A 12052-nucleotide genomic window follows, 5' to 3' on the forward strand; every position below is an offset into this window, starting at 1 on the left:
AGATGTTTTTATTTTAAAAAAGTGCTCATATAGAACAAATAGTTCTGCTGATAAACCATCTCAGTGGAATGTATTGTTAAACACCCAAGTTTATGTTTGTGCCAGAATTTCTAGATATATTTGTTGTTATTGTAGTTTTGCTGGCTCATTTTCAAGAAACCTTGTTATAACAGCGCATTTAAACGGCATTTTGCACGGCTAACGGAAGAGTTGTTCTTCCTGTGTGCTATACACTTTTTTTTTGTTCTTTTGTTTGTGGTAAGAGTTTTCTGACAATGTGCAATTTTAAACATGGACCGATGCCTGCATTTCCAGGAGAGTTTTCGTGCAAGGCCAGCAATACATAACACCTACCAGAGAATCTGAAGCTTTCACAAAAAAATCTTTTTTAAACACTATATGAGCAATGATGATTTTACATTCTCATTTAAGCCCTGGTCAAGGTGTGGGTTGTAGCAATAAAGTGCATTACGAAGTGCTGGCTTGTCACTGCAGTACTGAGTTGCGAATGTTCCAAGGTATATCTCACGATTACGAAGAGAGAGAGAGATGTTGCTGTTGTAATAAGATGTATTTTTCTCCTGTGTAGTTATACGTTTGTTAGAGCTGTCATTTGCATGTACCAGATAAAATGGAACGAAATAAGCCCAGAGCCCTCGCACCATTCTATGCGAGGACCATGACACCAGCATTTTTTTTAACAATGTTGTTGAATGGAAGTTGCTCATGTCAATCCCACTTGTACAATAACAAAAAAAAGGAGCTGGGACACACATACACAAAGAAAAAAAATGTGACAAATATGGAAGATACATTCAAGCTTTTTATTTCAATAATAAAGACTTAAAAACGAAGATGGCTCTCCGAGTGTGTTAACTTAGCCATATCATATTTGAAGATTTGGGGCAGTTCGGCTGCACTTGAAAGGTTTTCTGCGATAGCAACTTGAGTGGCCCCAGATGTGCGATAATGAAGCCCAAACTATTCAACCATTTCACTCTTGTAACACAACTTTCTTGGCGTCTTCCCAACCTTGACAGCACTGCCAGGGCGCTCTCAAAATGATCATTCAAGTACGACGTTAATAAAGCGAGATACGTGGGAATGTTCAGCAAAATAATGATGGTGAAAGGCACACAACTTTTTCAGAGCCCAACAAGTGCGGAATATTGAGGCCACTGGACGGATTGCGCAGCGGTGGCCACGCTGCGTGTTGAGGAAACATGCGCTTGTCGACTAGGAGACAAAGCAGCTCTTCTCGGACTTTTGCTGTAAAGGAGCAGACAAAAAGATGGGCGGGGGGGGGGGTGTTACTTTGGGTGCAGTATTGTATAATCAATATCGTAAACTTACTACTTTAACTACAGAAGTCATGCAATGCGCTGGCACAGTCTTCTTAACAAGCCATTAACAAGTACATCAGCTGGTGCATCCTTAAAATTACAAGATCACACTTTTAGGGCAGGAATATGGCAAAGAGAAAAAGCACATGAAGAAAAGAAGTTAACACTAAGGTCTGGAGTTTAGGCTAAATGGGACGCCACCATGTAGGGCTCCAGATTAATTAGGTTGTTTCCGGGAATAAAATCCATAATCTAACGCTTAGTAGCACCATGACATAGCTACAGGGCCATCGTTCGCAGGTAAAAAATTCAGAGTGATTGAATTAAGATTGACAATGCTGACTTTAGTTAGCTTTCTTATAGCCTTTCAATGAACATCAGTTGGAAGCAAGCTACTGTATTTCCTATACAAGTCCCTCTTACTGCCTTCTATAATGCTTAAAGCCATGCGGTGAAGGCATCAAGCCACGTTTTTAGTTTTAAAGGACCACTGATAGCGAAAGTTCTGTTTGCGACATTTTTTACAGCAATTTGTAGCCTTACATCTGGCTATACTAAAACTGAATTGTGAATGCTTCAACACATCATATAATAAATGCCAGTGTTGATAATACAAAACGATTTTTCGTCACTTCAAAACGTCGAACTAAATACCATAAGAAGAAGTGCCCCAGAGCTGGGGAACGCTTCAGACTATGTGCACTCAAGATTCTGCGATGCTGAGTGCGTTCTTTTTTTTTTTAATAGGCAGGGGGGGGGGGGGACTTGCAGGTGGTGAAGAATGAAACGATGTGGGCGCTTCAGCGTGTCCCCCTCAGAAAAAAAAAGAAAATCGTCCTCGCCTAAGCAGCCAGAACCTGACCCTGAGAGCAACCCAACAACAAAACTAGAGGGGAGATGAATAATAATCCACAACATTGTACAAAACTGGGCAAGTTGGTTTAGCTTCATGGTGTAAAATGAAGCGCTTAAAGACAACACACAAAAGAGGGAGGACACAGGACAAGCGCTGAATCTTTATGCGCTGCATTTTACAACATGAAACAATAATCTTCGCCGGGTGCCAGTCGGGGTGTTGTGCGCACACGACAAATGTTCTCCGACGTCGACAATACTCGTCTTAGTCGCAAAACATCAGTTATGGCCTCTGGTTACGTCTAACAAGAGACGTGTCTACGTCAACAAGTGCCGATAACTCAGATGAGGACTCGCCCTTACTTAAAAACAAAAAAAACAAACCTACCCTATAGGCAATTGCTCGTCGCTAACAATTAATTGGTCAGAAGTGCCCCCCCACCCCCCCCCCGCATGCAGCACTTGCACAAAAATACAAGCATCTCAAGTTTCTGACATCAGGGGTTCTTTACTTAAAGCTGAGGTCATTTTTATTCCGACATGCTTACCCTTGATGAGGTCCTTTTCCTCTGTCCATGTTGATCGGGGCTGCATGACAACACAAAAAATAAGACTACAGTTATAAATCCTTCCTGCCTTGAAATCTTAAGCTTCGTAAAACATTACCGATTCTAATGTACTAAAAACTTCTAAGAAACGTGTTGAAATGCATGCACTGTTCACTACCAAGCCGTGGTCTCAACTTCACCTGTTTTGACACTGTGTGAAAACACACAAGGGTTCAGTGACCAAATGCCTTCCCTCAAATTTACATCAGCCAAGACTTTAGCATAACAGTGATTAGGTTTGAATATATACTGGAATGCAAGGACATGAGAAGTGTGCAACATCACCGTGCAACTGAAATACCAAAACCTCAGAAATCTTTCAGAACAGAGTCATTTGCAGTATAGTTCAAGCTCACTATAACGAACACTTGATACAGTTAATTATCAGTTCAAGCTCACTATAACAAACACTTGATACAGTGAATTATCAATTATATCAAACTAAATATGAACTTAATGATGCTCCCCCTTCATTTCCTGAACATTTATTCTTTTATGAAACCGAAAACCCTAAACTCGCTGCTGAAAGATTCAACCACAGTTCAACCACTTATATATATAATATTCAAGAAAATTTCATTGTTACAACCGATAATTGTTATAAAGGGTTACGCAAAAAAAAAGCAATATATAGGGACAGCAAGCTGCTGTGCGAAAATTATATCGAATTGAATGTGCCAACAGACATCACTGATAAGGATCAAAGACATCACTGATAAGGATAACAAAGATGCCAATTTTTTTTGACATGCTCAAAAATTCGTATGCTTTCACTGAATCGCCAAAATCCCCAGAGAGCCAATGATTAACGTCAGAAGTTTCATACACCCGAGTCTTTTGAATTTTTTCCCACAAATCGCATGTCCAAAAGTGCATTAACAGAAGCCACCACCACATCTGTGCCATATTAAATTTCATAACTAAGCTTTGATGCAATGCCATGCCGCTATGTAGCATACCAATATAAAAAGGTGCTGGTTTGCAGCAGCTTGAATTTCAAGTTTTCTTCTTTCTATTTAATAATTTCACATTCAATTAGCTTTCAACACGGACACCCATAACCAGAATTTATTGTTATAACCGGTAATCAGCATGCTGGCATTGCTGTAAGTGGATTATTTCACTATAAGGAACAAACAAATGTTGATAGTACAGCCACTTTTCATTTTTTTAACTGATATAGTGTTAAAATCGGCATCTTTATAAGTAGGTTCAACTGTACATGGCATGGAACTCTTTCAGTAGCATAAAAATTAAATTTTATTCAAAAACGGTTCATGAATGCATTATTTTTTTCCAAAACGCAATCGAAAATTAATATTGTACCAGATGACTTGGACACACTCAACCGTGCTGCAAGTCAGTTCATTGGGCATTTACAATGGCAAATGCAGCTTTTACTCTACAAGAACATTTTGTGTGAATTTTTGTATCTAGGATTTTTGTACGACTAGATCAGCGATTTTTATATGCTCTGGTATAACAAATATTTTACACATGCTGAACTAATTTGTGGTCCCAATGCTACTTTGTTATAACATGGAAGCTTACAAAAAAGGTTCAGCTTAAACCGAGGACGACGCAACGAGCGATGGAAAGTAAAATGGTACTTAAGTGTAACCTTAACTCTTTAATTACCGCACGAAAATGGTTATTTTTCATACGTCTTGGGAAGATCGTCTTTGCCAGCTTGAAAAGTACTCCAGCACGAATTGCAGCATACACAATTTTGCACAATAAAATGGTGCTTCCAAAGAATCTATGTTGTAGCGCAACAAAATATTTTGAAACGAATAAAAATGTGAAAGTGTGCAATTTTTTATTAAAGGCTGGTAAACAGTACAATAAAAAAACACTATATATGCAAAAATATTTACAAGAAAGAAAATTCAAAATATACATATTGAAGATAAATGACTCAGGAACAGTATAAAAAAATAACAAATGTTACACGAAATGTTTCTATTCACATAAAGAAAGAAAATGGGAACCGTGATGATGCTTTGTTGCTAGTGCCATGCGGTGAAGCATTGCTTGGTTGTTCGGCAGACACAAGTGAACTCGTACGCTTTTCTCGGCCAATTTTTGTTTTTTGCGATAAGAGCCTCCGGGTGTTCCAATATTGATGGATATCTGTGATGTTGATAACAGAGATCAGATGTCCTATGTACTTCGCTATTTTGTCAAGCATCACCTCTTTATATGAGCCACCTCACTCCGCATAGGTTGGAGTTCCTACATATGCATCCAAGCATACTTCTTAGCATTTTGCACATCGTAATGGAAAAAGAACAATATCGCGCGAAGGTCTAAAATGCATTGCAGCACTGGGACGTGCCAATGCGCGTATGACGATGATGCCACGGGAGCAACTAACGACACTAGAGGCTACAATGTGTCTGGTGCAATGATACAACCAAAATAAAAGTTGCTGAAAACTGGCTGAGAAGGCCACCTTGACCCTTTAAACATGCGGCGGACCTTCGGAAATATTTGTTGTAAAACTAAATTTCTCCGTCTCCCAGCAAGAGCTTTCTATTAAATATCTGTCATAAATTTCTGGCCATTATTTCTGCTCAACACTGCCAAATTGCAATGCTGACACCAATTCTACATTTGGCTTGCAAAGGTTCTTTTTATTGCGAAATTCCGATGTCACTATAGCATAATCACGAGGGGCACACACTTCTGTCAAGTTCGCCAGCCTAGTGCACTTTTGCAACAACACATGCACATTGGCTCGTGCAAAGGTCTTTCAAAAACCACAATGTTGCCAAAATTGGCATATTCAAATTGATTCTAAAAGTTGAGTGGCTAGACTAACTACTAAATAGTGCTGGGTACACGAGAAACAAAATGAACATGCCAAAATTGACAAACCAAAGTGTCCTTCACCGGTGATCAATTTGAATAGGTGCGGTAATGAAAGAGTTGAGAGATAAGAAGAGAGCAGAGTGAGTCAGGAAACAAACCGGGGTTAAGGATATCATAGCTGATATCCAGAATAAGAAATGGACATGGACCGGGCACATAGCGCTTGTCATTAAGGGTAACTGACTGGATTCCCAGAGAGGGCAAACACACGAGGGGGAAACAGAAAATTACGTGGGCCGATGAGATTAAAAAGTTCGCGGATATAAATTGACAGCAGAAAGCGCATCACCGGGTTGGTTGATGGGTCCTAAGAGAGGTCTTTGCGTGGCAGTGGGCGCAGTCAGGCTGGTGATGATGATTGTTTGACTAATTATGTGCGAAACGCTCAGGCTCACCTGTGGCCCTGAAGTTCAGCTTCGTAGAGAGACTGCTGTAGAGCCCATGCCAAGGCTTCATCTTCAGTCTGCAGGTGAGACACACTGGCACGCTGGCTTTCAGTTCCGCACGCCGACGCTGTGGCCACTCGTTTGAGTGCAGGGCTGGAGGCCTTCTGCTGAAGCCTGGCCACGGCGGCAGCACTATAAGGCAAGCATGAAATTTCAGGGACGATGTTCATCTAAGCATTAAGGCCCGACCACACGTACACATTGGAGCGCGTCAGCGCATGGCTATCTTGACGCAGCGCCACACCCTCTCCATATGAAGAGAGAGGGTGCGCAACATCGTGTGGACATGCGTCCTTCGCTCTGCGAGAAGAAGTGGCACCACGTTGGAAAGCCACGTGCTGACGCGCTGCAACAAGTACGTGTGGTCAGACCTTTACCTGCACATAAGGTAATGTCACGGAGGGAAAAAAGTTAAAGATAGGGACACTGCTCATTAACAAGATTCACAATAACAACTCCGTATCAGTTATTACCTCTGATACTGAACTCGCTCATCTGGAAGAGAAGTGACAATTGCTAGTGAAGGTTAAGGTTAAACTTCTCAGTCTTTAACAGTGCAAAAAACAACATGAGTATGCCAGAGTTAAAGCATTATGTGTCTGAAAAGTTTTCTCAATTAGCACCATTTCTACAGAGAAAGTTCCCAGAACCTGTTTGGTTAAATATCTCATTCTTGCAGAATGGAACTGTTCTTTTCAGGCAGGAATATTTATACTCTACTTGGTACTGCTGAACAGTTCAGGATGAAGGATTACATTAGAGCATGTGAAAATTCCAGCCACACATTTGCAAATATATATATATGTGTATATATATATATATGATATAGTTACTGCTGCTCTTAATAAGCAGCTGCCACATCTTCCCTGCCCTGTAAACTTTTGTGAATTTGTGTGCAGGTAAAGTATGACTGAGTGACGGCAGGCCCGACAATCCTTACGCAATGGCAACATACTCTTCGAATAGTCATCATCCACGACGAAAGCAAAGAGTAAGCTCTGTTAATTCTGAAACAAAGGCACAATGAGGCCGACATTTCAATGCAGAGGAAATTTTTAAGGTTAAGTTGAACATGCGCATCATAAGTTGCTGCCGTTAGCATCAGAAAATTGATGCACTATGGCTTCTGTCCACGATTTCAAGATGGAATTACAAATTCAGCAGCAAATTACAGTGGCATGGAAGTTAGAAATAGGGAACATTAACCTTTGCTCAGTGCAATTTTTCCTAGCTTTGTCTACCCGCCTGCCTACACGCGAATCTGGTCTTTACAATGGAAGAGTGTTCACTTGCTTGAGAGTACAGTCGAAACCCGCAATAACGAAACCTCGCGAGTACAAAATCCCCGCGGCAACGAGATATTTCTAGATTCCCGGCGAACATTCATAGAAGCCCATGTATTACGTATCTCGCTGCAACGAAATGTTTTTGAACAGCGATCCCGCATTAACAAATTTTCTACCACAGTGCGGGCCTTATTTTACCCTCCCGCCAAAGGTTAACTGTCAAAAATATGCTCGTATGCCTGTTATGCACACTCAAAATTTGTAAACGTCTGCTTTTGCTACGCGAGCGTGGGTACCGCCATTTTTGTTTACTTAAATCGGCGATAAGGTCTGTGTCCGGCAACGTGCTTGGCCACACTGCAGCAGGCGATGGCAAATGATCAAGCTGCGATGGCGAATGATCAGGCGATGGCAAATGATCACGTGGGCTTCACCACCATCGCGCAAGCATCACGCACGGATTGCGCTTCGGCCTCACCAGATGAAGATTCGGACAAAGGTGCACTTGACGGCGAGAGTGGTGGCAGTGCAGTGCCTCTATCACTGACCAATGCCTGGGGGGAATTTCGAGCCATCGAAATCCCAGATGAACTCGCCATGAATGCGTTCGTTCGCACCGATGACGATGTAGTCGTGTACGAGAAAGTGACCGACGAGGCCATTATCGAAAGCGTGCACGAAGCTGACGATACCAAGGACCAAGAAGATACGCACGCGGAGAAACCCAACTTGCGGGTTGTTTTGAATGCGCTGGACACCCTTTGCTCCTTCTTCGGCGCACATGATGACGACGTAGCAATGGACCACTTTTTCTAGTGCGAAGAGAGAGCTTTGAAGTTGTTGCATGGCAAGAGTCGGCAAAGTAGGTTGACCGACTCCTGGCAATAAATTTTCGTTCTGCTGGCTGTATCACTGTTTTTATGTCTCACACTCGCGGCAACGAAATTCTCGCGAAAAACAAATTTTTCGGTTTCCCTGGCGATTTCGTTATTGCGGGTTTCGACTGTACAACAATAAATACATTCCATCTCACTCCCAACTACTGCTTATCTCTATCAACACACGTATATTTTAACACAAGTATATTTTGGTGCATCAGAGAAATTGTTTTCCTTTCTAAATGGCATAAAAATATTAGTGAAATAGTGCTGAAAATCAACCACTCTGCCTAATAGGCATGCAGTACATTTATTTGAATACATGTAATGCGTGTAGTTGTCTATATAAAAAGAAAATCTTATAATTTGAATCTAATATGACTAGGTGCACATCATGATGCACTTTTGATGAATGCAGCAAATTTCAAAGGGATACAAGCACTGTGAGAAAGTGAAGTTATTTTTTCAACACTGAACATCCTGCCAAATGTTACAGTGTCTATAATAAAGTAGCCACCTTCAGTTATATGTAACACATTGGCATCTAAATAAAGATGGAGCAAGTATGGAGGGGGTTGAACTTTACCCAGCTAATTTCAGTGTCTGTTGCTTTGTCTTCACTATCACCATTGGCAAGAACAAATAATACAAACAAATGTGTCCAGAGCACCTTAAAAAATATGTGTCTAGGTTAAAGCTTACAACTGACAGAACTCAAAAAAGGAATTGAAGTTGCAAGGTGGAAATGACAACAGAGCATGTCACCTGCCTTGAAATTCGGCGACGAGGAGATGCAGAGAAAGGAGGAGCAGGAGGACTGGCAACAAAGCATTAAACAATTAACGTTAAGATTAAACTACAAAGTTTTAAATGCCAAGACCATGATACTATCATTAGGCATGCAGAAGTTAACTGCAACTGCGACTGTGTATTAATCGCAACCAGCTAGCCTTCTTTAGCTGTCATCTAAATTAAGGTACGCAGGCGTTTTCACATTTCTCCCCGGCTTAAATGCGGCCACCGATTCGGGAATGGAAAATGCTTACTCTAGCATAGCAGCAGAACACTTTAGCTGCTAAGCTACCATGGCAAGTGCAATGTGCATTGAATGCAAGTGTCATGCCAAATATATACACCGAAGTAGCGGCCTGCCTTGCTGTATAAAGGACACAGCAACTTTCAAAGTGAACGCACTAGGTCTTGCCAAAGCGTGGAATTCTCTCCTATCGCCCTGCTTGGCAAAACAATTAGGCGAAGCAGTGTGGTAATACTGTGGCACATATTCAACTAAATAAACAACATAAAAGCAAGAATACCTTGTTGGAAAAGAAATTGAACAAGCAGGCATTTCACAGCTGGCATGTCACAAGAAAAATATTTCGTCTAACCAACTCCCTTTCATTGACTGTAAAATGCAATGCAAAATAACAAGAAAAACATTCACCTAGGCAATCCGCTTCACATGTAAGCCTAGCAAAAGTTCACACAACTGGCCAGATTCCTACAAAAAACATTGGACACTCACCCCGAGGGGGTCATTCCTTTTCCTGCGCAGTTATGGTCATCTGGAAACCTGTGCTTGAGACAATGATTGAGGCTGCAATGCGTGCACTTCAGGGGAATCAGTTCTTTCTGCTTGCAACCCTTCAGAGAGCAACGATTGACGTAAGCCTGCAAAAAGGATTTTTTTCTTCTTTCATTACAAATCAACGAAAACAGTAGTGAAATAAGTGCAAGAAACTCCAGTCTCTCAGCATGATATTTTCTTCCAAACTGCTCAAGACATCCAGCCCATATATCACAGCGTTTGCCACACAAGAGTTTTTGCAGTAGTTCACAGCAAATGTGCCTAATCACTCCATTCTTATCCCTCCGAGTGCTTCAGTGCCACCAATGGGTCAGAGGTTGAGCACGCAAGATAAACATGCCAGTATAGGCAGTTATCTTATTTGTTTACGTACAGCCTCCAAGAGCACAAATAAGTCATAATTTAGCTCTTCTATTTCCTGTAAGTTGCACAGAGTGCAGTGTTGGCAGAGCTGGGGAGGGGAGGGGAGGCAGTACATAATACATGCACAAACATACATAAAGAGTGGTAAACACACCAACAAACCTAAAATAATTTGTCTAAACCCCTGGAGTGCAGGTTAGTAGGCTTCGACGTTTAACTGTCAGATCATCGATTTCAAGGTATTTTGCCACAACTCAGCAGATTCTTTTAGCAGCAGATACTAAAAAGTGACATTCAAAATCACATCTTCAACGACTACAGAATGTTCCAACTGTGCAAAAGTGCTGCAAGCACCTTTAGGAGAATTTGAATGTCAATGTTGACATTTAAATTTTATTTCTCAGCACACAGTATAAACAAATCTGTCGTCTTTCGTCGAGTACACTTTGACAACAATCATCAATTGGTACAGGAACCACAACTGATGCGGAACGTACTTTACTCAGCCTCTTGACCATCACAGGCGCATGCTTGAAATACGCACCTTGCGTTTTGCTTGAGCCGGATCAGACTGGCAGTCACGGTCAATATGGCTGCTAACAGCTACATCAGGTAGGTCACCTCGCTTGCTTGGGACTGGGCTGTTACAGAGTGGGCACACGGGCACCTGGCAATCTTTGCTAAGGGCTTCGGTGCAGCCATGATTTTGGTACTGGAAGTGATCCTTGCTGCAAACGAATCGATCCCACAGAGGCGAAACGTCAGTTGCTCGTACGAGTCGTACTTCAACAAGGTGTGCTTATGTATGTACATCTTAGCAATGTTTGGAGCGAGAGCACTGTGCGAAGAACTATATATAAGAAAAGTAGCGATCGGTAAGCTTTTTGTTTATTTACTTTTTCCTTCGGCCATATGCCAAAATGAACAAGTCAGAAAAGCAGCGACGCAAGGGGGAAAAAAAGTCACGTTGACGTTTTGACAAAAGCTCTAGAAACAGTGCGGGCTGCGCGACAATTGCGAACTGTCAGAGCGTCACAACCAATGCGTGACGCAAGCGGAACGGCAGCAATTGTACCTTCAATAGGCCTCTAGCTGAAAGGTCACCCAACAATTGCTCAGTACGTACCAGAAAATTTGCCTGCAGGCATCGCACTTCACCGGCAGAAAATCTGAAAAAGCAAACACAAGCTCTCAGACGTTTACGTATGCTGCGTATGAAAGAGTTCATAAATGTGCACCCTGGAAACCGAAAGCTGGTAAACATAAAACTCGGCTATCTGAAAATTCGCGCAAGATCACCAGCTGAGGAAATAGTATCCACTGACCTAGCATCTTGCAGCTGCCCTTGGAGCAATTGTTGCCCAGCTCCGGAAACTCCATTCTTAATCGCAATATTTGACACTCGCTGATGCGTAAACACTTTAGCAGCACCGAATTCCACCACTCCTCTTCGCTCTCGAGACCAACGTTTCAAGCAGCACCACACTTCGTACGGATCGCACACTTGTTTGCTGTCTCATCACCCTTCTCCTATGGGTTATATAGCTCCCTCGCACGCTCTGTTACCACCACGACCACTTATCAATGAGTCATACTGGTCTCACAACTAATGCACTTATGACTGCACTCATTGCTGCCATCCATTGCAGCAGCGTCTGCAGCAACGCAGTTAGCAGCGTCACGATTCAGCGATCGCAGCGCTAAATATACAAAAACGTTTGTACTTAACTACTTTTAAACATTTTTAGGACAATATATTTTTTAATGATTTCGTATGGCGCAGAACATAGCACAGGAATAAACTTTTACGA

At 41.9% G+C, this 12052-nt stretch overlaps 1 protein-coding gene across 1 annotated transcript; it reads right to left on the reverse strand.

Moving 5' to 3' along the window:
* Positions 1–803: 803 nt before the first annotated feature.
* LOC119170011 (AN1-type zinc finger protein 2A) lies at positions 804–11901 on the reverse strand. The gene is made up of 7 exons (XM_037421025.2): positions 11567–11901; positions 11368–11410; positions 10786–10969; positions 9816–9961; positions 6076–6258; positions 2747–2786; positions 804–1269 (listed from the first exon to the last, which is right to left on the reverse strand). The coding sequence occupies exons 1-7, from the start codon at positions 11619–11621 to the stop codon at positions 1237–1239; spliced, it is 684 nt and encodes a 227-aa protein (XP_037276922.2). The 5' UTR covers positions 11622–11901; the 3' UTR covers positions 804–1236.
* Positions 11902–12052: the final 151 nt, after the last annotated feature.

Source organism: Rhipicephalus microplus, chromosome 2 (assembly GCF_043290135.1).
Source record: "Rhipicephalus microplus isolate Deutch F79 chromosome 2, USDA_Rmic, whole genome shotgun sequence".
Classification (NCBI taxonomy): Eukaryota; Metazoa; Arthropoda; class Arachnida; order Ixodida; family Ixodidae; genus Rhipicephalus; species Rhipicephalus microplus.

What these genes read in the sequence shown, in the direction of transcription:
- LOC119170011 (XM_037421025.2), bottom strand. Translation starts at nt 11,621, where the DNA reads ATGGAGTTTCCGGAGCTGGGCAACAATTGCTCCAAGGGCAGCTGCAAG. An exon ending in GGGCAGCTGCAAGATGCTAG is followed by an intron (nt 11,411 to 11,566) that starts GTCAGTGGATAC and finishes TTGCTTTTTCAG; the next exon opens with ATTTTCTGCCGGTGAAGTGC. An exon ending in GCTGAACTTCAGGGCCACAG is followed by an intron (nt 2,787 to 6,075) that starts GTGAGCCTGAGC and finishes GTTGTCATGCAG; the next exon opens with CCCCGATCAACATGGACAGA.